Source organism: Lontra canadensis, unplaced genomic scaffold (assembly GCF_010015895.1).
Source record: "Lontra canadensis isolate GAN:19392208 unplaced genomic scaffold, GSC_riverotter_1.0 scaffold45, whole genome shotgun sequence".
NCBI lineage: Eukaryota > Metazoa > Chordata > Mammalia > Carnivora > Mustelidae > Lontra > Lontra canadensis.
In genome coordinates this window covers 850,188-876,171 of record NW_022631039.1, presented here as the reverse complement: position 1 = coordinate 876,171, position 25,984 = coordinate 850,188, and the positions used below count along the sequence as shown (strand labels likewise).

The 25,984-nt window shown below is 49.8% G+C and overlaps 2 protein-coding genes across 8 annotated transcripts in view; both read right to left on the bottom strand.

Moving 5' to 3' along the window:
• Positions 1-1,239, bottom strand: part of RABGEF1 (RAB guanine nucleotide exchange factor 1) — a 51,285-nt gene extending 50,046 nt beyond the window's left edge. For 2 of the 3 annotated variants that reach the window (XM_032872363.1, XM_032872366.1), the window contains exon 1: positions 1,131-1,239. The gene's annotated coding sequence lies outside the window, so the exon portion shown is untranslated. The remainder of the gene's footprint in view (positions 1-1,130) is intronic. The other variant, XM_032872364.1, reaches the window with a different exon arrangement.
• Positions 1,240-12,846: 11,607 nt separating this feature from the next.
• Positions 12,847-25,739, bottom strand: KCTD7 (potassium channel tetramerization domain containing 7). Of its 5 annotated transcripts, XM_032872370.1 has the most exons (5): positions 25,482-25,739; positions 22,657-22,826; positions 19,526-19,704; positions 18,699-19,071; positions 12,857-13,313 (listed from the first exon to the last, which is right to left on the bottom strand). In XM_032872370.1, exons 1-5 carry the CDS (start codon positions 25,623-25,625, stop codon positions 13,301-13,303), a joined length of 879 nt encoding a protein of 292 aa, XP_032728261.1. In that variant the 5' UTR covers positions 25,626-25,739; the 3' UTR covers positions 12,857-13,300. The 5 variants fall into 5 exon arrangements, 4 of the variants coding, with proteins under 4 accessions (XP_032728258.1, XP_032728261.1, XP_032728259.1 ...); XM_032872367.1 differs by lacking the exon at positions 25,482-25,739 and having other exon boundaries at positions 12,847-13,313; positions 22,657-23,279; XR_004384372.1 differs by lacking the exons at positions 12,857-13,313; positions 25,482-25,739 and adding an exon at positions 14,527-14,972 and having other exon boundaries at positions 16,911-19,071; positions 22,657-23,279.
• Positions 25,740-25,984: the final 245 nt, after the last annotated feature.

The window sequence follows — 25,984 nt, the reverse complement described above, 5'->3', positions numbered from 1 at the left end:
TCCCCGGGACCCGGTCCTCGCGACCCCACACCGCGAGCTCCCCGACGGGGCTGCGGTCGGCCCCGGGGCTCCGTCTCCGCTCGGTCCGGACGTGGCGCGGAAGGACCTTCGCTGTCCCTGACCCGCATCCCGTTCGGAAGGCAAGTGACCCCTCCAACCCGGACCCCGTCCCGCCGTCCGCGCAGAGACCGCGACCTCCGCCAAGCTTCCGCCGCGCACCACCGCCTGGCCCGGCCCCCCCGCCCCGCAGCTTCCTCGGTGCGAGTTTCCAGCTCACAGACTTTACACGCAGCCCCGGGGTCGCGGGACACGGCCAGACGCGGTTTCCAGACCCACAGCCCCGACCCGCAAACCCGAGCACCCGAGCCGACGCCCTCCACCCCAGCGCCGTGAGGCCGCGACATGCGCGGCGGCTTCCGCGTTCACCTCAGGGCAGGACGAGCGCAGGACCCAGGCCGACGCGGCCGTCCGTGACCCTCTAAGCGCCCCCCCGCCCGCCCGAACTTCCGCGACGGCATCACCCCGCGGTCCTCCGACACAGCTCGCGAGCAGGGGCTTCCCCGCCCGCCCCAGGCCCCCCCGCCCCCGGCCGCCGGCGAAGTCGCGACAGGAGTTCGAGGCCCGGAACCGGGAAAGCCCGCACGCCCCCCGCCCCCGGACCTCTCCGCCCCCAGCACCCACGCGGGGTCGGAAGCCCCGGCGTCGCTGCGACCCGGTCTGCGCCGTCCACGCGGATGGGCCCCCGAGCGGCCCGGGGCCCGAGCCCGCAGGGTCCCCGCAGCCTCCGCGCTGGAGAGCGAGAACGGAGCCGTCGCGCGGGGCGGGCGCCGGGAACGACAGGCGCGTGTACGTCGGGGCGCGGCCGGGCCCGCAGCAGGCGGCGCGAGCGCCTGGAACGCCCGGAACGCCCGGCTGGGCACCACAGGCTTGAGACGGCCGGTGAGGGCCGCGCCGCTGCGCCCGGGGCTGGGCCCGACGGCGGCTGGACGCGCCGGAGCGAAACAGCCCCGGCCGGGGAGGCGGCACGGGCGGATGACCCAGCAGCCCCCGCCCGGACGGCGCCCCCGCCCCGCCGCGCCGCCCGCAGCCGACAGCCGCGCAGCCCCCGCCGGCGCCCCAGCGCCCCGTACCTGCGCTGCGGCTCCACGGCGTCGGGACCGCCGCCCTCCGCGCCTCGCTCAAAGGGTCCCCGCTCCGCCAGTCCGCGACCCGCCCTCCGGCCGGCCCTCCCTCCCTCGCGCCCCGCCCCCGGCGCCGCGAGCGCCCGTCACGCACGCACGACGCCACTTCCGGTCCCGGCCTGCGGAGGGAGGAAGTCGTCGCGGCGCCGCTCTGGGCCCGCGCTGGGCGGAGCGAGGCAGAGGCGGTGCCCGCGGTGCCCAGTCGGGCGCGGGGGCGGTGTCGAGGCCGGCGGTCGCGGCAGGCGGAGGAGCGAGCGCTTCGTCCCCGTGCCCGCTTGCCCCGGTGCCCGCCGGCCCTCGACGCCACCGCCGCGTGCTCGGGAGCCGGACGCCGCCGAGGCCGCGCACAGCCGCCGCCGAGGCAGCAGCGGTCGCCGGGTCGCCGGCCCGCGGGGAGCGAGGCCGCGTGGGAAACCGTAACCCTGACCCTCTCGGTGCCGGGACTCCTGGTTTCCGAGGTCCCGGCCCGGAGGGAGGTCGGCTGGGCCGGAGGCCGTCCTGACGGCGGAGCGGCGCCGAGGCCCGCGGACCCGGTCGCTGGGAGGTCAGGAGCGTCGGGCCCTGCGGCCGCCTCGGTCTGCTGGACGCCGTCTGCGGGTCGCGGCCCAACGGAGGGGACGGAGCTGTGGCATCACAGACCGGCTTCGCTCCTAGCTGTCCCGGTGGCCTCGGACAGGCGCCCGGTCGTCCCCTGCGGACCCAGGCGGACTAGCTCCCGGTTGTCCCCGAACGCGGGCGGAGCGCGGCCCCCGCAGACGCGGGCTTGTGGTGGAAGGTGGGTGAGGGGGCGGCGCTGGGGGCGAGCCGGCGCCTTCGGTGGGGACGGGTCGGGGGCGGAGGGCGTGTCCCCGGCGGAGGGGTCTCTGCGCCGCCGAGGACGCCCGCACCCCGCTCCCGGTGGCCGCACGCCAGCTTCGCTTCGAGCGCGTTTTCTTCTCTTTCCCGGTCACGCCCCAGAAGTGGCCCCGCCGCCGCCCCCCGGCCGCGGCCCTCGCCGTCCACTCGTCTGTCGGACGTCGGTGCTGCCCGCCGGCGCCCGGGTCTGGGTGCGCGTGAGCCGCAGGCGTCCGTGGACTCCGGTTTGTGTGTCCCTCGTTGGTCGGTTACTTCCCAGCCACGAACCCTCCCCGCGTGTCCCCTGTGCCCGGCGAGGACCCGGGGAGTGTCGGACCTTCCGCAGGGGAGGCGGGGGCCGGCGAACGAGCTCCCGGGAGCGCAGGAGATGGAGATGGCGCGGGGAGGGGAGCGTGCGGAGCGAGCGTCTGCGGCCGCGGAGGGGAGAGCCCCGGCCGGGAAAGTGATTCGAGCGAAGGGCCAGGGAGCTCGTCGCGCGGGTGCGCAAGGACCTGGGCAAGGTGCTCGGTGCGGGGACGGGTGCGGGAGCGCTCTCGACGCCTCCCCGCCGTGCAGCGCAGCGGAGTGAACTGGGGGGAGGCAGGAGGAGGGATCAAAGGTAACGGACACAGTGAGTGCGGGGACAACCCCTCGGTCAGCGTGGGAGGGAGCCAGAGTGAGGGCGCTGGTGGGTAGGACGTGAGTGGGACAAGCTACCCGGTTTGCTTCTCTCTCGGAGACGGCGGGGTGGGAGGCTACTGGAGAGGGGCCCCAAGGTTCTGTTTAACTGAGGAAGCGATGTTTTAGTTCTTGAATTTAGTGTTTTATCTCTTGATATGTATATGGATATTCGCTGTATTTTTAATTTCAACTTGTGCGACTTTTGCATGTGAATTTCTTTTGATATTTATTGATTGATTGATGGAGGGATGGAGGGAGGGAGGGAGGGAAAATCTTAAGCCCAACTCAGGGCTTGATCTCACAAGGCTGAGATCCTGACCTGACCTGAAATCAAGAGTTAGACGCTTAACTGAGCGAGCCACCAGGTGCTCCCTTTGCATATGAATTTATAAAAATCAGTCCCATTGGAAAAAGTGAGGATTAAAAAAGGGCTAAAAACTCATCTTGGAATCAAAAGATTAAAGAATCAAAGATTCATCTTGGGTCAAAAGAAAAAGAGCCAGCAAAAGGAGAGTGGGAAGAAAAAAATAGAAGAGGAAGACATACAAGAGGAATAATGTGGAAGTTAAGAGGAAAGACAAAGCAAAAGGATTGATGGGAAGAGTCAGAATGCATAGAAAGGTTAGATAAGAAGACTCTACCCAAGAGAAATGAAAATGTATTAATAAAAGTGGAAAAAAGCAGGCATCCTTGTCTTGTTCCTGATCTTGGGAAAATGTTCACTCACCATTGAGTATGATGTTACCTCTGGGTTTTTCGTATATGGCCTTTATCATGTTGAGGACGTTCCCTGCTATTCTTAGTTTACAGGCTGTTTTTTTACTCATGAAAGGGTATGATAGTTTTTAAAACTGTTTATTGTAAAATATAGTGACATAAAATTAACAGAAGAATGAATTTGGACCCTTACCTAACACCATATACAAAAATGAACTCAAACTGGATTAAAGACCTAAATGTAAGATATACAATTTAGAAGAAAACACCGCTGAAAAGCCTCATGACATTGTATTTGACAGTAGTATCTTATGCAACACCAAAAGCACAGGTAATAAAAGGAAAAAACAAAAATTGGACTTATCAAAATTTAAAATTTTTGTGCACCAAAGGGCACAGTCAACAGAATACAAAGGTAACTCACAGAAGAAAATATTTGCAAATTACTTATCTGATAAGGGACTGTTACTCTTAAAACTCAACAACAAACAACCCAATTTACATGAGATTTCTTTCCATTTCTTTGTCATCTTTGTTTTCTGCAAGGTTTTAAAGTTTTCATTGTACAAATCTTTTACCTTGTTGATTAAATTAATTTCTAAGTATTTTATTCCTTTTGAGGGTATTATAATTGGAATTTTCTTAATTTCTTTTAGGTTGCTCATTGTTAGTATATAGAGGGGTGACTGATTTCTGTGTGTTGATTTTGTATTACTACATTGCTCTATTTATTCTAACAGTTTTTTTCTGTAGAATCTTAGGGTTTTCTACATACAAAATCACTTATTTGAGCAGAAATTACTTTTTCCTTTCTAACCTGGATGCTTTTAACTTCTTTTTCTTGACTAGTTACTCTGGCTAGAACTTCCAACACAATGCTGAATAGAATTGGGGGGGTGGGACGAGCATCTTTGTCTTATTCTTGATCTCAGTGGCAACACTTTCTTATCCCGTTGAATAGAATGTTAGCCCTGGGTTTTCATATGTGGCTTTCTTATACTGAGTCAGTTTCACTCCATTCCTAGTCTGTTGAGTGTTTTATCATGAATTGTGTCACAAGATTTTTCTCTCTCAATTGAGAAGATAAGGTAATTTTTTCACCTTTAACTCTCTTTAGACCATCTTTATATTCTAGGACTATATCCCACTTGGGCACAATATATAATCCCTTTGATATGCTGTGGAATTCAGTTCACATTTTGTTGAGAATTTTTGTATCAATATTCATAGGGGATGTTGATCTGTAGTTTTTGTTTTCATTTTTGTTTTTTCCTATAGTATCTTTGTCTGGCTCAGTATTGGGGCAACAAATGAATTAGTGAGTTAGAAGGCATTCCCTGCACTTTCAGTTTTTTGGGAAAGTTTGAGAAGGATTGGTATTAGTTCTTTAAATGTTTTGTAGACTTCTCCAGCAAAACCATCCAGTCCAAGGCTTTTCTTCATTGGTTTTTGATTACTGGTTCAACCTTGTCACTAGTTACAGATCTATCTGGATTCTCCATTTCTTGGTGATTCAGACTTGGTAGGTTTTCTATTTCTAATAATTAGTCCATTTCCTTTGGTTAATTTGTTGGTGTATGTATGTTCATAGTATTTTCTTATCATCCTTTTTCTTTATGTGAAGTTAGTAGTAATGTCCCCTCTTTAATTTCTGATTTTAGCAATTTGAGTCCTCTTTCTCTGACATTCTAGCTAAATATTTGTCAATCTGGCTGATTGTTGTTGTTGCTGCTGTTTTTTAAGATTTTATTTGTTTATTTCAGAGAGTGAGAGAGAAAGCCCCAGCAGGAATCAGGGTCAGAGGGAGATGGAGATGCAGACTCCCTGCTGAGCAGGGAGCCTGAGCCAAAGCCAGATGCGTAACCAACGAGCCATCAAGGAGCCCCAGTTCTGCTGATTTTTAAAAAAAATTTTGGTTTTGTTTTCTATATTCTCTTTTTACCCTATTATTTCACTTTTCTCCACTCTAATGTTTATTTCCTACTCTTTGCTAACTTTGGCTCAGTTTGTGCTTCTTTTTATTTAGTTCCTTTAAGGTGTATGGGGGCACCTGGCTCAGTAGGTGAAGCATGAGACTCTTGCTCTCAGGGTCATGAGTTCTATCCCCACATTGGGTGCGGAACCTACTTAAAAAAATTTTAAGGTGTTTAGTTAGGTTACTGATTTGAGATTTTTTTTTTTTAAAGATTTTATTTATTTATTTGACAGAGATCACAAGTAGACAGAGAGGCAGGCAGAGAGAGAGAGAGAGAGAGAGGGAAGCAGGCTCCCTGCTGAGCAGAGAGCCTGATACGGGACTCCATCCCAGGACCCTGAGATCTTGACCTGAGCCGAAGGCAGCGGCTTAACCCACTGAGCCACCCAGGCGCCCCTGATTTGAGATTTCTTAACTATAGATGTTTGCAGGTAGAAATTTCACTTAAGCACTGCTTTCAGTACATTCACTATGTTTCGTATGTTGTGCTTTTATTTTCATTTGTCTCAAAATATTTTCTAATTTCCTTTATGATTTCTTCTTTGACTTCTGGTTATTTAAGAGCATTTTTAAAAAATATTCAGTTATTGTGAGTTTTCCTTCTGTTACTGATTTCTAGTTTTGTTCCACTGTAATTAGAAAAGACATTTTTATGATTTTTCAGAATTTATTAAAATTCATTTTCTGTGGTGATTATGTGATATGATACAGGTTGGCTAACGCTGATAGAAACATTTGCAGTATAGAAGCATATCAAATCAACACATTGTACACCTTAAACTTACATGATGTTATATGTCAATTATATCTCAATAAAGCTGAAAATTTTTAATTAAAAAAAAAACTTGTTTTCTGGCCTAAAATATGTTTTACTCTGGACAGTGTTCTGTGCGCATTTGAGAAGAATGTGTGTTCCATTATTGTTAGGTGAAGAGTTCTATATGTATGTCTGCTAGGTATACTTGGATTATACCATCATTCAAGTACTCTCTTTCCTTCTTGATCTTTCCTCTGGTTGTTCTATCCATTATTAAAAGTGGGATAATGAAGTCTCCGACTATTATTGTAAAATTGTCAATTTCTCCCTCAATTTCTCGTTTCATATGTACTTGGTGCTCTGATTCAGATGCATATATGCTTATAATTGTTGTATCATCTTGTTGGATTAAACTTTTTTTCTGTATATAATGTCCTTCTTGTTTCTTATAACCCTTTTTCTAATGTAAAATTTACTCGAATAATTGCATGGAATACGTTTTTCCATCCTTTTACTTTCAACCTCTTTGTGTCTTTGAATCTAAAGTGAAACTCTTTTGGACAGCATATAGATGGAGTCTTTAAGAGAACACACTCCGCAAGTCTCTGACTTTTAATTGCAGAGTTTCATCCATTTATAGTTAAAGTAATGACTAATAAAGAATGACTTCTGCCATTTTGCCAGTTGTTCTCTATATGGCATATTTTTTTTATTCCTCAATTCTTTCATTACTGCATTTTTGATATGCACTTGTTTTTCTGTAGCCTACCATTTTGATTCTCTTTTCTGTATATTTTAAAATTCATTTTCTTAGTGGTTAGCTTTGTGACTGTAATTTGCATCTTATAACAACATAGTTTGAATACCAACTTATTTAAAATTGCTTATATTCTGTACATCTACATCTCTGTCCCCTTGTTACTGTCACAGATTTAAAAATTGTATGCCTGTTAACACAGGTTTACAATTAATGATTTATGTTTGTGCCTTTTAAATCATATAGGAAAAGTCTTTTTAAAAAAAGATTTTATGGGGCGCCTGGGTGGCTCAGTGGGTTAAGCCGCTGCCTTCGGCTCAGGTCATGATCTCAGGATCCTGGGATCGAGCCCCGCATCGGGCTCTCTGCTCAGCAGGGAGCCTGCTTCCTCCTCTCTTTCTGTCTGCCTCTGCCTGCTTGTGATCTCTGTCAGATAAATAAAAAAAAATCTTAAAAATAAAATAAAAATAAAAAAAGATTTTATTTAGGGACACCCGGGTGGCTCAGCTGGTTAAGCAGCTGCCCTCAGCTCAGGTCATGATCCTAATGTCCTGGAATTGAGTCCCACATTGCTAACTTGCCCAAGCAGAGGGAGCCTGCTTCTCCCTCTGCTTGTGCTCGTGCTCTCTCTTGGATTAAAAAATAAAATTAATTATTTTATTTATTTTAAAGATTTTATTTATTCATTTGAGAGAAAGAGAGGATGAGCAGAGGAAAGGGGAGAGGGAAGGCAGACTCCCTGCTGAGCAGGGAGCCTGATGCAGAGCTGGACCCCAGGAGCTTGAGATCACGATCTGAGCTGAAGTCAGATGCTCAACTGACTGACTGAGCCACCCAAGCACCCCAACACTGGCTTTTACATTTACCTAGGTATTTACCTTTCCCAGTGTTCTTTATTTCTTCATGTAGCTTCAGTTTACTGTCTAGTGTCATTTGCTTTTCAATCTGAAGGATTCCTTTGGGCATTTCTTACGGTGCAGGTCCACCAGTAGCAAATTCCCTTAGCTTTTGTTTATCTGGGGATGTCTTAATTTCTCCTTCATTCTTGAAGAGGAGTTTTGCCAGATATAATCTTTTTTTAATTAATTAATTAATTTTAAAAAGTAATTTATTTTAGAGAGAGAAGGAGGGGCCGATGGAGAGGGAGTGAGAATCTCAAGCAGACTCCATGCTGAGGACGGAGCCCAATGAGGAGCTCAGTCTCACAATCCTGAGATCACGACCTGAGTCAAAACCAAGACCTGGATGCTTAACTGACTGTACCACCCAGGCACCCACAGATACAGAATTCTTGGCTGACAGGTTTTTCTTTCAACTCTTCAAATATGTGAACTCACTGCCTTCTAGCCTCCACAGTTCCTGGTAAGAAACCATTTGTATTCTTTTTGGGATCCCTTTTATGTGATGAATTTGTTCTCTCTTGCTGCTTTCAGGATTCTTTTTTCTTTGGCTTTCTACAGTTTGATTATGTTTCTTGGTGTGGATCTCTTTGAATTTATCTCACTTGGAGTTTTAAGCTTCTTGAATTTGTATATTTGCCCCATTTGCTTTATCATTTGTTCAATCTCTCCCTATACACACACGCACACACATACACACACAATTTTCCTGAAGAATGCAACTAAATTGCAGAATCCTGCTTCTTGACTTCTGTATATTTCAGTGTGTATTTCCTAAAAACAAAGATACCCTCTTAGATGAGAAGAGATCAGGTGCATTCAGACAGCCATAGACGAAAGATACCCTCTTAGAAAACCAAAGCAGAATCATTTAAAAAAAGGAAATTAACATTGATAAAATCCTACTGCTTAATCTATACCCCTTACTCAGTTTTCATTATTTTCCCAAGAATGGCCTTTATAGCTACTGCTTTTCCTGGTCCCAAATCTAATCCAGGATCATTTAATTGTCATGTCTCTTTAGTCTCTGTTAATCTGGAATAGTTCTTCCATTTTTATAAATTGTCTTTCAAGTTCTTGAAATTTTTGAAAAGTGGAAGATGGTCAGTCTAAAGAATGTCCTTCAATTTGGGTTTGTCTAATGTCTTCTCATGATTAGATTCAGGTTACTCATTTTGGCAGAGAAACCATATAATGTGTCTTTCTCAGGACAGGCTTTTTGGCTAATGTTGACTTTGGTTACATGACTCATGAGGAATCTTTCAGATGTCTACACTGTAAAGTTACTATTTTTACCTTTGTAATTAGTTATTTGTAGGGAACCACTTTGAGACTATGTTAGGTCCTGTTTTTCTTCAACAGCTCATCGGTTTTAGAATCCATTGATGATTCTTGTCTAAGTCAGTTATAAATTTGACCATTGCTAAATGTAGATTTTTCCAAACCCCATCCTTTCCTTTATATTTGTTAGCTGACATTTCACTGTAATTAAGAACTTTCCAGGGCACCTTGGTGGCTCAGTCAGTTGAGCCTCCCGACTCTTGGTTTTGGCTCAGGTTGTGATCTTGGGGTCGTGGGGCTGCATAGGGCTGTAAATGTCGTGCACAACAGAGGCAACATCTCTGCCTTCAGGGAGCTTATTTAAAAGGAAATACAGACATAACAAACAAGATAATTACTATTGGTAATAAATGTGATAAAGGAAATAAATCAGGTGACGTGATAGATAGTAATGAAAGTGCACTTTAGATGGCATGATCAGAGGTCCCATTTATTATGTGACATTTGAACATAAAATAGGAAAGTGAGCCAGCCCATGAGAAGGGTTGAGGGAAGGGCATTCCTGGGAGAGGGAATGACAATCACAAAAACCTGAGGCAGGAAGTGAAAAAAAGGCTAGAGCAGAGATGGGAAACAAGGAGCAGGATGGTGAGAGGAGGCTGGGGTGCCTAGGATCCAGATCAAACACGGTAGGACCTTACAATCCCATTGTAAAAGTGAAGGGTTTTAAGTGAGCATGCTGTAGGATCTAATCATACCCTTCAAGACTATTTTGGAGAATAGATTGGTGGTATAATCAGGGGCTAAATTAAGCGAAGAAGCCCTTGTAGTAACACAGAGTGAGAGACAATGGTGATTCAGACAGGTGAATTTTTGATGTTTTCAAGATCCATCCTGAAGATATATTCAAGACTTGGCGATGGATTGCATTAGAAGGTGAGGTAAGGAGGAGTGTTAAAGATGATTCTCAGGTTTTTGTTGACTGGATGAATGGTGGTGGCATTTCCCGAGATAAAAAAGATAGAATAAGGATGTTGGGGGTGGAAGAGGAAATGAAGAATTCCATTTGGATATATGAGGCTTGAGATGGCTAACCGACACTGAAGTAGCAGTATTTATCAGGTTACTGGGCATAGAATTCAAGGCGAAGGAAAGAGGCCTGGGCAGGAGTATAAATTTGGGAGTCACCAGCATACAGTAATGCCAGTTATTGGGGCACCTGGGTGGCTTAGTCACTTCAGCGTCTGCCTCCAGGTAAGGTCATGGTCCCAGGGTCCTGGGATTGAGTCCCGCATCGGGCTCCCTGGTTGGTGAGAATCCTGCTTCTCCTCCCTCTGCTCCTCCCACCGTGCGCTCTCTCACATAAATAAAATCTTTTAAAAAAAGATATGCCAGTTATTGATTGCCTCTTAGCTCCATATTCATCCTTCGTTGGCTCTGCAGAATTGGGTTGGGACCTTTGAATATTTTTTCCTTTGCCAATTAACAGGATATTAAACTTTGTTAGCAGAGGATATCGGGGACACCCTGCCAAGAGGAAAGGTACTTCCCTTTCTGGTTCTGGTGTGATTGCCCCAGCACAGCTTCTCCAGCACGCAGCTCCTGCAGTGCATGTTCGCCAGCAGCACGAAGAGGCCAGCAGCTTTCCCCAGCACTCACCTTGGGTAGCTTTGTAGTGGAGTGCCTCTGATAAAACACCTCCCTGAAGAGATTTTCCCAGCATCCTAGAGGAAGGATTTCCAGCAAGTTCCACCAAGTACAGCACCCGATGACTTCCCTGCCATTCAGTAAACCATGGCTCTGCCCTCTCCAAAAAGGTCTGATATCAGCTCTGGGGAAGGGGCTGTTCTTCCTTGGATCCTCTATCTCAGTCCTGGGTGGCGCTTCCTCTATGTGGTCTTCCCACATTCTCTCTCGTTATCACTACTGTTTGCGAGCCAGTCCCTTATTGTTACAATGCAACTACGATTAAGTTAACTTATATTAAAGATAGAAATTGTTCAATTACTACTTTTTTGTTTTGTCTTGACTAATACAAATGACTCAGTGCAATTCAGGAACACTCACCGAAGAAGGAAGCAGCACATACTGCTGTGTCAGAAGGTCCCAAGAAGTCTGTTATTTTCCATTTTGAACGCGTGAGATATAAAGGCACGTGGGATAGCTGGCCTCCTTCTCAGGCCCTTGTGCATGTTTGCACGATCTTCTGAAGCCAAAATGTTTGAAAAACACATCCTGCCTCCACTATGTGGAACACGCTCCCAGTTTCACCTTGAGTACTCCAGGCTCCTGCAGACAGACATCCCTGAAGGGCTTCTTCAGTGCCGCCTCTAGACCTTGAATCTGTTGGTTTTATTGCAACTCACACCTACAAGGGTTGTCGGCCTGCCAATGCCAGTATCGGGGACATGCGGAAACAAGGGACAGAGGCTGCCCATGCTTGTGCCTCCCTGTGATCCCTGCCAGGACACTGAAATGCGTCTGGGTTGCGTAAGACCGTGATAGGAGAAAAGATGTACAGGGCTTTCAGCTACTGTGGAATTCTGGGCCCTTAGCAAGGGGTCAGCTCAAACCCCATCCTAAAAAGGCAGGATGGTCATGTGAGGAAGTGGAGGAGCATGACCGAATGGCTACTGCCTATAAACCCCCCAAACTGTGGGGTAGTTGAGCATCTGGAGAACCTTCCACCTAAGAAACATCACTTTCTCATACATTATCATGAGGATACCTTGGTTGAACCTTCTGGAAATCCTACGTCTGGATCTCAGTCCACAATTGCAGGTTATCCCAGGGCTGCTGCTGCCATCAAGGAGTCAGGATTGTCATCCCAGCAGAACACAGCTCTGACAGGGTTCAAAACCAGACAGTAAATCCCATGTCTGTGGAATCCTCCGGGCTAAAGGCCCAGCCAGTGTAAGTGGTGGAACATTCTGGCATATAGATGGTATTCCTCAACATCCTACCTCTTTGAACCAGCGGGAATTTCCAGACAGAGCTGTATTTGGAAGTATACAATCAGGCAGCTGGGTAGAACATTTCCTGAATACGTCTGAAGGCAGATACGTGCTGCCTTGACTTTCTGGGAGTGCCAAGTGAATAAGGTCATCCTCATTTCGGCCAATAGTGATGTGGTCAGCTGACCAGGGACGTCCCTATTTTTGTTAGGAAACTCTTGGTGAATGCAGTTTCTGGGAAAAGTATGTTGATTATCCCTTCCAAGGGTAGAGGAGGGTGAAGCTAACTTATCTGTTTGGTGGGGCTTTGCAAGAATCCTCTGCTGCCATTGCAGAAGCAGTCACGGGAGACATGGAGCTTAGAAAGAAGGGCTGAAAATGCTCTTCAAATCCTAGCAGGCCAGGTAAGAAAGCTGAATCGGAAAATCTGGGACCTTGGTGCAAAGAGCACCTATCTGCCTAAGAAGCAGAGGGGGACACTGCTGGACGGAGCATCGCCGCCAGGGCTGGCTACCAAACGCTGGATGAGGTACAGCCAGAAGTACCTTTAAACCAGCTTTAAGATGCCAAAGACAGGGCTGTCATGAGTGTTGGGGGTGGGGGGTGGTGATGACGCAGGGAGAGTGGGGACAGTAGGCACCCACGACAGATGGGTGCATAGACAGATGGGTCCTCAGGGCAGTGTAAGCTGAGGCAGAGCTGAAGGCAAGGATGTAATGCTGGAACTCACACTAATAACGGCACTTACAGAAGGTGCTACACGTTCTCTGGACTTAAACCTGATGATACCATCCAAACCACTTACAAACATAATAGAGGTGTAAGGATTTCAATTCCAACTCTTAACTGATTAATTTCTTTTAATGGAGCTCAAGCTCTAAGTTTTGTGGTGCTTTGGGTTTCTATTTCTTAATTTTTCCATCATAAAGGAGAAGTATGTATCCATCTATTCAAAAGATCTACTGGAGCTAGGCCACCTGCCACGATCACATGACACAGGAAAAAACCCAGGGTCTGTAATACATTAGGAGAATCTTCTAAAAGTCATGGTTTGTGGAAGGGTGATTCAGGTTGGCACTGAGATCACAGAAGGGCAGAAAAGGTACATCACAGTCTGATTACGGGTCCCTTCTATGAAGTACTTCTGGATGGTTCAAGACTATTCAAAGTCTTCCCTGCAGTTGAGTCGGACTTCTTCCTGGTGCACGACAGTCCTGTTTCCACTGAGTTCCAGGTGGTTGGAGGTGGTGGAATCCCAGGATATTTAGATCATGTCACTGCTCAGGAAGAACAAGCGTGTGAAGGAGGAAGTCCTCAGCAGTCAGGACTGGACTGCCTTGTTCCTAAGTCTGAACTTACTGTTACTGTGTGTATATGGGGGAGGGTGGCATTCTGGAGGGGGAGGGAAGAGCTCTGCCATCGGATGTAATAGATAACCCAGATCTACGGCTTTTGTAGTGACTGTTAGTTTTTCCTTGCATTTAGACTTCAGAAGAAGAAATTCATCTAAGGGAAAAATGAGATACCTAATGTTCACAGCTAACAAGATCATTGTAGAAATGACTGGAGGAGGGAAAAAAAGGCATATAATTACCCTTGCTCAGAACAAGAACTACCTTCATTAGCATCCTATTTATATAGGGGCTTTATTTTAAAGTTATGTTAGATATAAAGTTTAAAATTATGTTTAAAAAAAATGGAGAACACTAAAACACATGACAGGAAAAACAAAATGGTAAGGAATCAAAAGATAGGAAGTCAAAGATAAGTAAACAAAAGTGAAAGAAACATGCTGTAAGTGAAAGAGATCAAAAGGAAAAGTTAGTGAAGCTAGTCACGAGGTCATCTCCAAAATGGTGACAAAGGAACAAATAGGCCCAGAGCCTAAGGGCCAAAAAACCCAAGCCAGGCACACAAGACACCCTAAGCTAAACGAAAAAGCCTTACATTCAGTTCTTCTCCTGAGGCCAGGGGCATCCTCCCCCCGTGGCCAGGATGCACATCTGTGTGGCTAGGCCCAGAGGCTGCAGGCGTCTAACTCAGCCATCCCAGATCATCTCACCACACCTACGGGCCAGGTAGCGACCATTACTCGCCTCCATCACTGCCCACGAGCGGGGTCCTTCTCCACCTAGTGAACGTGTGTCCCTCACTGAGAAGGGTAGTACACTGGGGACCCGAGCTGGCTCCTTAATGCTCTGGGATTACTTAAAACCTACACATAAAGAAAGTCTTTCTAATATTGCTTCTAGAGCATCTGCCTGTCAAATTTTCACAGGGTGAGCAAGGTGAAGCCCTAAGCCTGAGAGGTGGGACACTGAGCTGCCAAGAAGGGAGGGCCCCACTGAATACCTGTGAGGACTTTGGAAAAGGGCCCTCAGAATCCTGACTTCTACTTACTAGCCGCGTGCCCTTGAGGAAATTACAGCTCTGTGAGCTTCAGTTTCCACTCGTTGAGAATTACTGGCGTATTGTTACCGTATGACAGTAAGTAGGTCAGGGACATACTTGGCACAGGTGATGCAGTGCTTTAAAAGTCAGAATAATCGGAGATTTAAGGAAGCAGTTGGAGGGCGGCATAGCTACCCAGCACGTCAGGACTCACCTTTCTGGGTTAATCCATGGAGTGACTCCAAGGGACATCTTGATGAGGATACTCATTAGCCAGGAAGGTGTCAAACTCTGCTTCCAGAGGAAGAACAACTCAAGTCCATTTTCCTCAAGGACTGGTCTTAACCACTGAGGCCCACATAAGCTTAGAGCCATTTCTCTCTCCCTTGAAAGAAGTGGTGAATGACAAGGGATTCCTTTAGGAACCACCTGACGTGGTTGGGAGCTACAAAGTGACTGTGCACCTGTGGTATCTTCTTCCCCTGGAGACCTCTCAACACGAGAGGGGAGAGCTCTGTGCCTAGACTGGGTGGGCACACTCCTACCTGGAACAGAGACAAGGCTAGAGTAACTGCAGAACGGCCTTCACAGGGCCCACGTCCCTTTTACTTCAAGCCAGGGCAGAAGTTTGGCTGCCGAGCTCAGGAAAAGAGCCTGGTTTATGTCGTTGAGCGTCCCAAAACACACCACATTGCAAGGAGAAATCAAGACATAGTTTGCTAGCACTGTGGGGGCAGAGCAGAGATGAGAATAAGTCCCTAAAAAAGAAAGGCACAGCACCCAGGTTCTAATTCTTCACTTTAATGCCATGTGAGGGTCCTGGGGCTCCATGCACCAAAGCGCTTACAGACAGGCAGCGAATGAACACAGGAGGTGTTATACCATGTACACAAACCTACCACCACACAGAAGGAAGACAGTGGGCCCAGGTGACCTCCCATGTTCCAGAGGCGACCGGTTCCTACACCCAGTCTTTGTTCCCGCCTCCTCAACCCTGCCAACCCACCCGTCTCCCAGTTAACATATGTGTACATATATGTTTCTTCCAGAATTCCAAAAAGTGCCTCTTTCACCCCATGTCCCCACGCTCCGGCTTCTGATGAATAAAGCCTCCCCCTTTCAAGGATCACAAGGCAGGCACTGCCTTCATGAACGAGCCCCAGTGAAAGGTACCTAAGAAAGCTTAATCACTTGGAATCAAATACAGACAGATCCCAGGTAGAGGTAAAATTCTAACTGGGATCAAAATGCTCAGTGAAGCAGTTTTGTTCTGTTGCTGCTGTCATTCGTCTTAACCTCTTCAGGATCCAGCTTGGACCAAGGTTGCACATTGAGGCTCACCCCACTTTGTGGCTTGCAAATGTCATTCCTCTAGTCCCCAACAAGCAACCCAGAGCAGGAAAGCTGTGTCACCTGACCAGCCTGAGGCACAAGGCTCCAACAGCTCCCAGAATACCCTAAGCCCCAGGAAGAAAGAACAGAAACTTTCAGAGCACAGTTGACTCTCTGCACAGGATGGGCAATAGACAGCCTCGTGAGTTACCCCAGAGGTAGAGTAAGGATGCTGGCGATTCGTCTATCTCTTCTATTTAGAGAGTTACCCAAAGAGCTCCTCCAGTCTGGCGTGCTGTCATGTTTCATTGTGGTTTTGTTTCGATCTTATTTGTTGCCATTAAGTTTTTCATTTTTGCGGAATTTTGTCATGGCTGCTATTGCACCATACAACCCTATCCCCTAAAACTTTCACCTTCCCAGCCAGCGAGCACGACACCAGGGAGAAAGGTGCCCAAAGCCAAACATAACGGAAGCTCCAAAGGCAGGCACTTGGTTTAACCCATCAATATTACACACAAGAATTCTATGAAAACGTACTCCCTTGGATTGGGAACAAGCATTCATCCTTCGGAGCCCTCCTTCCTAACCCAACCTTTTTTATACTCTAGACCTGACCATTTAGACTTGAGAAGGGATCCAACTGGGAAAAGTCACTTCCTCAGATACGGCCTTTATCTGGAGGCCATTATCACAAACCACCACATCCAAAAGCACTTTTCATCTTGGCCTTGGCTTCTCATCAGAGAAGGGCCAAACTGGGCCACTGAATTCTTTTACTTCATTTGAAAAGAGCTCGAAGCTGGCTGCCAGTATCCCTGCTCTGCCTGGTCTACTGGCCCAGAGCCTTGTCTCTCCCACAATGGCACAGAGTACACCACTGTGAGGACAACACAGGGCCAGATGGTCCAAAGGAGTGTCTCTAGCAAGGGGACTGGGGACAGTGTCCTCATCCAGCATTCCTGTAGCCCTAAGCTAGTCTTCAGGGCCTATCTTTGAGCAAACTTACATTTGAGCCTACCAGTCACTCTGTCTTCCATGTTTGGACTCTAACCAAAATACTGTGATGCCCTGTGCCAGCAGTGGGAACGAGAAGGAGCCAAGGCCAGATAACCGAAAGCACTGGGATTAATTGTCTCCTTTCTACTCACACCAGCTTTCTCCCGAAGAGCTTGCCTCAGTGTCTGTCCAAAAATGAGTTTGCATTAGGCAGTAACACCGATCGGAGCAAATTCAGTGAAGGACTTCTATTAGAACAAGACAAGAGCCATGTTGTTGGAGTAAGCTTTAAGCAGGGACATCAACTCCAGAACAGTGATGATTCAGTTGTGGATGAGAACAACAGAGAGAACACATATCTCAGAAGCTCAACAACTGACTTTACCTTCCTCTTAGAACACCGTGTGGACCTCTGTTCCACCACATGACGTGGGAGTGCAAAACTGCGCCCCGCAACCCGTTCCACAGAGGGCCAGGAGATCACTGCCCCACTGAGGGGTTCAGCGAGGTCCCAGGACTTGGCCTTCTCTTCCTCAGAAGGATGCAGACATCTTCAGCTCCCCCTCCCCCTACCTCATCAATCTGGTCTTGTAGGACTGAGACCAATGAGGCTGTCCTTACCTGTGTTTTACATATAAAAAAATCTCCCTAACAAATACCCAGGACCGTCAAGCACAAGTCATGATCACAGGGAGAAGCCCTTAATGAAGCACAGGAATGTTACGTTCCCACTGCTGGTGCCGCGCAGCTCTTCTTTCAGGAGACGCATGTCCACCGCCTGCTTAACTGCCCTGGTCTGAAGACGGAGCAAGAAGGAAATGCAGTGGGAGCAGGACCCTGTGGATCTTTTTCTCTGTCTGAGATGTGGAGAGTACAGCGTGATGGAGGTTTGCTACAACTGTCCTACAGCTCCTGGTATAGCTGTGCCTCCCACCCAAGCCTTTGTTTGCTTCCTCAGAACAGACACTTCTCCTAGGAGAACGTGAGCAGGGTAAAGCAGCAGGGTTTAAAAAAGAGGGGGTTCCTATCTACAGAGGTTCACCACAAATTGGATGCTAACACATGAAATGGCAGCCAAAGAGATATTCTGAGCCTCCAGAAAGGATGTTACATCTCAAAGATAACAGAAGATCTAGGCAACCTGCCTGCTTGACTCAGGGAATCTTCGAAAGGAACCTCTGAAGTCTACATTACAGCCCTGAGAAGATAACCCTTCAAGCAAGGAAGGTTGGTGGAAGGTAGGAGAAGCTGCGGCCCTAAGGCAGGGCTGTAAACATTGTGCTCTTCTAAGGCCAACCTGGTGCACGGCTTTGGCAACTATGGTTACATCTCCAAAAGGTGGTGAAGACTATGTTTCAGGAGGAAGAGTCTCTCCACATCCTAAAACAAAGCCTGGAACTATCCCTGGGGGAAGAGGGAGAGAAAATGCTTCTCCTTCAGTCAGGGGCTGTGGGGTAGGTCCTTGGGTAACCCCCATCGCAATCCGTGTTCATACCTGTGTGCTAGGCGCACGCAAGGGTGCCCTCGAACAGGGCTGAGGAAGGGATCATGCCTCTATTAGTCTGGTAACGTGGCACTAAGGGCAGAAACTCTCTTGCAAGACCAGGAGAGTGACAAAACCTCTCTGGACTTCCTGGTCCAGCCCTAGCTCGCCAGACCCCATCAGCCTCAGGAAAAGACTGCCGTGCCCTGAGGAAAGGTCAGGAGAGCGCGGGTGCAAGTCCCTCCGGGCCATAAGCCCTGAGCCTGACCTCAAGGTACAGCCGGGAGGCTGGAGCTGCCAGGAGACCTCCTTCCCCTTGCAGCTGTGCCTCAGGACTTGGTCCTCACCTCAGCGGGTCTGGGGCAGTTAGTGTCCCTCTCAGGATCCTACTCCCAGAGCCACTAAAGAGAACAGACGCCCTCCCTGACAGGCCTCTGTCCCTAGCAGGGCTACTCACCACCACGTGATCTTGAACTCATAGATGGGACGCTTGCAGTAGTAGTGGTTGATGAGGTGCTTGTCACACACCCCGATGCACTGGTGGTCCACGACGAGGCCCTGGGCTGAGAGGTCCGTGACCAGGCAGTGCAGTAGGTCATAAACATCAGCCACAGCCTCCCAGGGCCCAAAAGACACATCCACCTCGCAATGGTGCTCAAAGAGCTGCCCATCGCTCTCGCTCCGCTCGAAGCGCAGGGAGTTGAGAAGCGGACACTCGTAGGGGGTGATGGGCATCTCCTCCTTGAAGACACAGACCTTGAGCTTGGCAAAGCGGGCCTTCCGCTGTACCGCACGCAGCCGGGCAATCTCCACGATCCGCTCCAAATGGTCTGTGGGGGTGAAGATGGCACCGTCAGTGGGACAAGGGTCAGGAGGTTGGGGCGCGGGAAAGGCAGGGTCAGGGCACACGGAGAGAGCCCCAGTGAAGGCACGATCCAACAGGGGAGAGAGATCCTGGGGAAGGGACTCTTTGGGCTCATGAAGGATGTAGACTTAAACAGGGATCATGGATCACCATGGCAAAAGGAAACCAAAACGATGGAATGAGGACAATCCTTTTGAAATGGGATTTGATGATGTCATAGGCAAAGTGGGTCCTATTTAACCTGAATCGTCCCAGTGTGACTGGGAGGGGAGGGCAGAAAGGGAAGCAGGAATCTCTCCAACCTTGAGCAATGCAGATGAATCTCAGACCCACTTCTTCTGGTGAAGACCTGGGCCCAGACAGATGCCTTCAACCCTCCTTTCCCACACCTTGACCACCCTGGGCAGTTGACCCCTCACCTTTGTAATAGGGCATGAGTCCCAGAAATGCCTGGCGCACTTTCTCCCCCTTCAGAGGCTGCATGTTCTCTAGCTGCTCCAGGAGGGGACCGATGGCATAGTACTGGGCCTCTTTGTACACAGCCCGTACACGCTCCCGGGGCGGCAGGTCGCCTGAGCGCAGAAAATTCAGCACATCTCTGAGCAGGAAGGAAAGAGAGGTGCTGAGAAGGAGCTAATGCACCTGGGCAGTGACACATGGTAGTTAGAGCACAGAATCTGGAACCAGACTACCAGCTGCGTAATCTTGGGTAAGTGAACCTAACCTCTCCGTGCCTTGATTTTCCCATCTGTAAAATGAGGGAAAATTGTAAAAGAAAAAAAACTACCCCATAATGGGATCAAGGGATTCAGTGAGTTTATAGATAAAAAGTGCCTGGAAAATACCTGGCACTGGGTAAGCCCTCAGTATGCATTAGCAGCTCTTATTATCAGCGTCATTACTATTAAAATTACTATTAGGTATATTTTTTATTTTTATTAGGTGTTGTTATTATTGGGTATACATAGGAATAATGGAAAGATGTGATTTCTGGGCTCCTTAATCTAGATATTTAAATTGAGGTATAGTTAATACGCAATCAAGGTATACAGTTTGATTACGACCACCACCTACACCAAGATACAGAACATTTCCATCTCCTTAAAGTTTTCCTCTGCCTCTTCCCATTCAAGCCCCAAATTCTTCTATCAACAAAGACCACTTTTGCCTCATCTTGACGTTCATATAAGCGGAAGCACACAGTACGTTCTCTTCTATGCTTCCCTTCTCTCCTTCAACAGAATGCTTCTGAGATTCATTCCATACGTCGTGTGTGACAAATGAGGTGGCCCGGCACTGAATGGACAGCCTGTCGTTTATTTACCAATTTTCTTGCTGATGGACAGTTGCGTTGTTCCCGGTTTGGGGCTCTTATGAGTAAAGCTGTTATGAACATTCCTGTATAAGACTTCCTGGGGACACACGTATCAACTTCTCCTGGGAATGTATTAGGAGTACACCTGTTCGCTTGTAAGGTGAAGTGCGTGCTTAACAAAATGGTTGTAGCGTTTTACATATTCACCAGCAACGTACAAGGGTTCCCCATCTTCTGTACATCCTCGCCATTAGTCTTATCTTGTAGCTACAAAGACATCAAATGACTACCCCCAACACCTGAACAAACTGGTTCTTGGGTGAATAAAATCACATACTGCATTTTCTTAAAATAAAAATTCAGTTCTTTTAATTCTATCTTCAGATTCTTTAAGTGCTAAGAGTAATCAGATCCTTCACTGGTAGGTGTGGGCGAGTCTTGTCTGTAAAGATGTGTGAGTAAACCCCAAGATCAAGATGTTGCCTCAGTAGTAGTCTATGACCATGATGTAATACCAGCTAACACTAACTAAGTCCTGATCTGTGTCAGTCATTGTCCATGTGTTATCCCATTGAATCCCTTCAATGACATTGTGGAGTAAGTGCCATTTTGGGTCCACTTAATAAATGAGGAAAAAGAGGGGCTCGGAGAAGTTAAAGAACACTCTTACTCAAGGAGCCACAGCTAGCAGGAGCCCAAATGCAGACCTGCTTGACTCCAAGCCCATATCCAAAGTGGTCAGACTCCAGTCCCAAGTGTTTCACTCATCAAGCAGTCTTCATGGTGGGTTCTGGGAGCACAGGAACCACACCAGCAGAGAAATGTACCTGACCAAATGCCTTAAACACCTGTACTATTTTATCTGAGTCTTTAGGCAACTTCATCTGCTGATGAGTCATAGGCCACGGAGTCCAGCAGCCCGAGGATAAATGCTACAATATCCTGCTTTCTGCCACACCCCTGCCTGCCTCTGACCCTCTCCAGCTAAGGCCACCTGGGCACAGGCACATCAACCTAGAGCCAAACCCTGCTCCTCCTCCCCACAACCCTTTTCCAAATTAGCGCTCTAGGATCTTAAGCAAACCTTGGTCTGCTCTGAAAAACATAACCCTGGGGCAAGGCCCAGCTAAGAGTACTGTGGGAGCTGCCAGCTGGGGCCAGCACTTTCCTCCCCCAAACAGCCTGCAAACAAAAATCTTTTTATAGCTCTGCAGAGCGATGTGACACTTTGTTTTCTCAGCATCGGAGGCAGCTGACAGCCCAATGGGGACACCCAGATGGTTCAAAGTAAATTGTTTGACCAGAGACTCCTTTCTGAGGGTAAAAATGACCCTTCTCCCAGTGCGGGCAATCCGAATCAGAGGCCAGCACGAAGATGTAGTGGCTGGAGAGTTTCTGCCTCCCTAGGCAATCTGTTGAAGGTCGAGAACCACGTTCGTTCTCTAGTCATTCCAAAGTTGGACTGAAGGGCCAAAGAGCTTTCGCCACATGCTCTGGAGGGACCTGGCCAGAGGTCACAGATTATGTAAGCGGCGTGGCAGGCCTACGAGGCAGCCACAATTATTTCTCATTTCACAAATAAGGAAACTAAAACATAAAGTCTTTAAACTGTTTATGTGTGAGGTGTCAGAAGTCCTTTCTTGCGAAGGTCTATTTTCTTTTTTGAGATTGTGTCTTTCCATGTTTTAGTATTAAAATGACACTCACAATTAAAGGTTTTTTTTTTTTTTTGTAAAGACTTTTCTTGGCAAAATTAAAGGATGGCAATCACATATTGGCCCTTCCCTCACCTTTTTTTTCATTTGTTTTAAAGTATTGAAGGAAGTCTGACGACCATGGTCACACACCATGTCCCTCCCTAATGGCAATGTGGAGCCCCAGAATCTGAATCTGAGGATTTCCCCCAAGAAGCGGTGTTGGAACTCCCCCACCTCCTGGTGGGATCACATCTATTCCACACAGATGACAACTTTCTGGCATTAAATTTCACAGGACAGAAGCAGTTCCACCACATGCAGCCACTGGGTGTCACCTGGGATTTCTCTGGCTGTCCTCATCTCCTCTGGGAAAATAACAATTTATCTTTTTTATCTCATTCAGCAAACACATTTATTAAATTCCAGCAGCACATTTGTTATCTCCTCTTCTAGGTACTGTAGAAGACACTAACGCCCCATACTGAAGCCCAGGACACTTACTAGGACTACAAAGCTGATCACAGAGGGATAAACATACCCAAAGTGCGTGCCATCCCGGTCAATGAAGTACCGGCCCTCGGCGTCGGTGGGGATGTAATGCCGCCCGCTGAACATGGCCGCCAGCATGGTGTCCTCATAGCGCCGCAGTGTAGACAGGCGTGTGGTGAAGTGAGCCCCTCCAATGTTAAGGGGGACAACCTCAGGAAACTGGAAAGGAACCACCGGCACTTTCAGCCAGGCACTGGGGAATGAGAGCAGGGGCTGCTCTGTCTGCGTCTCCTTGGGTCTCATTAGTGCTGCACCATTCAGGTACCCAAGGCTAAAATACGGGAGTCTTTCTGAATGCTCTCCTCTGTCGCCCCCTTCCCCCATACTCCTCAGTTGCCAAGGCGACCCCACTGTTCCCCAATACCATTCAATCAGGGCTCCCCACCCCAGTTCTACTATCTCTGCTCTAGAATGAATTTACCATTTTTATGTCCTTGCTTATTCTGTCTTCTCTGTCCGGAATGTTCTTCCCAGTCTCCCTCTGTCCATCTAGCAAATGCAATTGCCCTGAATGTGGTATGTGTTGTTCACTGCACAAGGGCACCTGTCTTCCAGTGATCTGCCAGCCCAGCTGTGTGCCCTTTATCTAATGCACACCAGGGCACCGTATAAGTTAGCGTCATCTGTTCACTCTAGAAGCTTCTCTTTAAGGTTCCTGATTCTGTGAGCATTCTGCTTTGTTCCCCGCTTGCCCCCGAGACCGAGTTAATTAATGAGTCACCCTCCATTGTGCCTCCACCATGTGCCACGCTCTCCTCTCTGTAGTGCCTGGCATGCCACAGGGCAGGCTGGCAGTTATGTACTCCTGTCAGCCCTCCTTTCTAGAACCCAAGCTTCCTGAGGGCAGCATCTCATTCACTAATCACGAGGCCACCCACAGCAGGGCTCCCAGATGGCCGTGGATCATTCCAGACATCCACTCCCCATTCACTTTACCTCACTGCTTCTCTCCTATTTAAACCATATAGCGAGATCAGTGCCTGGTCCAGCTCAGGTTCCGGAGGTATGGGCAGGGGGAGGAACAGGGCATGACGGTATAGAATGGCCCAGAGCAGCTCTGGGTAAAATGCTCAGCACCCGTTAGGGGGGAGGGGATATCTTTCACTGCTTGTTGTTTTTAAAGAAATGAAGCCAGTTCTCTCTAATTTTCCCACAAACCTCCAGCTTGACTAAAATTCTATACTAGTGCATACTTTTCAGTATTATAACATCTCTCAGGCTCCCGTGTACCTTTGTCTGCAGAGTCCTTTCCCCCAGCTTTCCAGTTCCATCTTTTCCCCACTCTTTTTTGAGGTGTAGCTGACACACAAGGTTGCGTTAGTTCTCGGGTGTACGGCACAGTGATCTGGCGGGTCTGCACCGTGCGGTACGCTTACCACACGCGCAGCTACCACCTGCCACCAGATACCACTATTACAGGATCATTGACTATATCCCTATTCTGTGCCTTTCATCCCAGTGACGTATTCACTTCGTACCTGGAAGCCAGCACTTCCCAGTCCCCTTCAGCCACTCTGCCCATCCTTCCACCCCCGCTCCCCTCTGGTAACCACTGGTTAGTTCTCTGTGTTTATGAATCTATTTATGCTTTGTGTGTTTGTTTTGTAGATTCCACATATAAGTGAAATAATATGTTTTCAAATTCTTTGTGAAACACAGTAGGACCCCAACACATTCCGTCAAAGTCACCCGGGGCCCCACGCGGTGTCCGGGGCGCAGTGAGGACCCAAACACGCCCTGAATGAACGAATGATGAAGGAACAGGACAGAAAGGCGGGTGCAGCTCTTGTGTGGGTGCCCTGTCATCCTGTCACTCGGCAGCCAAAGGGCAGCAGGTGCCTTCTACGCACTCCGCAGCTCCTCCCGTGCTGCCGCGGGATAACGAGACTCCACACTCTGGAGCTCTCGGGACCTCTTCCAAGGGCATCTCCTGCCAGTCCGGGGGTTCGCTCCATAGCAGAGCTGAAGACTGGGGCGCAGAGGAAAGCGGTCCAGCAGCGTGCCGGACCCCACAGCGGGCAGCGGGCCTGGCGCGGGTCCTGCGCTCCCGCTCGCAGACCACGCCGCCTTCCCGGTGACAGTGCCCACGAGATGACCCCGCAGAGGTCCTTTCCTTTCCTAGCTGCGAAGATGCCCGCAGGGTTTGGCTCGTGGTCACAGGCGTTTCGGGATGCTTCGAGCGTAGCTTCCAGTCCCGAGGGGACCGGCCACCCCCCCCCCGGCCCCGCCCCACCCCCCGGAGCTGTCCCTCCTCCCGGGACTGCACGCGTCCCGGCCTCCCTCCCGCAGCGTCGCCGCAGCTCCTCCTAGTCTCGTCCTGCCGGGCCGGGAGGCCCCACCTTCCCCTTTTCCCCTCCGGAGGCTCCTACACGAAGCCAGGAGGAGCCCCCGGCACGGGGGCGGGGAGGAAAGCCCCGCGGCCCGCAGGTGGAGGCGGACACGCCGATCCTCGATCCTCGGGCTGCGTCCCTGCATGGGCCAGCGCGGCAGCAGGTCTGGGCAACCGCGAGGGCCGCCTCTTGGCTTTCCTACAAGACGCTCCCCTCTCGGGGCGCCCGGGCCCCCTCCCTCGGCCCCTCCTCCGTCCTCTAAGGACTGGCCGCGGGGTGCGGTCCGTGAATTCCGAGAGCGGGGGCTGGGCCGGGGGACACACCCCGGGTGCGTTGAAGGGGGGCGGGGGGCAGGCGCAGCTCCTCGGGCGCCGCCCTCGTCCCGGCCTCTGACCCCAGCCGCAGCCCTGCTCACGCCCCGCGGTCAGCTCTGCGGGGCCCCGGCTTCTCCCCTGCGCCCCTTCCCACGCCCCGTTCCGGGTACCTCCTGGGGCAGCAGGGGCAGCGCGTGCCCCGCCTGCGTGGCCGTCGGGGTGGCCGGCTCCACGAAGTCGTCCTCGGCGTCGGAGCTGGACATGGCACCGTCCGCGCGACGGCTGTCTGGCTCCCGCCCCGTGACTGCCACCATCCCTCTGGCTCTGCACAGTGGGCGCGGCTGCGGGCGGGCGGCGGCGGCCCGGGCACTAGCGCCGAGCAGCGCCAGGCATGACGCGGCGCGGCCGAGGGGCGGGCCCCGGGGGCCGAGGGCGCAGGGTGCGGGGGCGCGGGGGCAGCCACTCCCTCAGCGCCGAGCGGCTCGCCGACCACCGCGCGCGCCGCTGGGCCACCGGCCTGACCCGGCAGCCTCCTGCTATTGGCCGACGCGCCTCTTGCCCCGCCTCTGATTGGCAGGAAGCTCGTCCAGTCCGAGAGCAGGCAACGCATCGGCCTGCGCCTGAGTGGCCACCGGGAGCCGGGCTGCGGGCCCGCCCTGCCCTGATTGGTCGT

Excerpts from the sequence above, each read along its gene's own strand:
- KCTD7 (XM_032872367.1), bottom strand. The coding sequence starts at position 22,991 with ATGGGGGAAGGGGGCGACAGAGGAGAGCATTCAGAAAGACTCCCGTAT. Across the intron at positions 19,705-22,656 it reads CGGGATGGCACGCACTTTGG|AGATGTGCTGAATTTTCTGC; the intron begins GTATGTTTATCC and ends CTTCCTGCTCAG. Across the intron at positions 19,072-19,525 it reads ACTCATGCCCTATTACAAAG|ACCATTTGGAGCGGATCGTG; the intron begins GTGAGGGGTCAA and ends TCACCCCCACAG.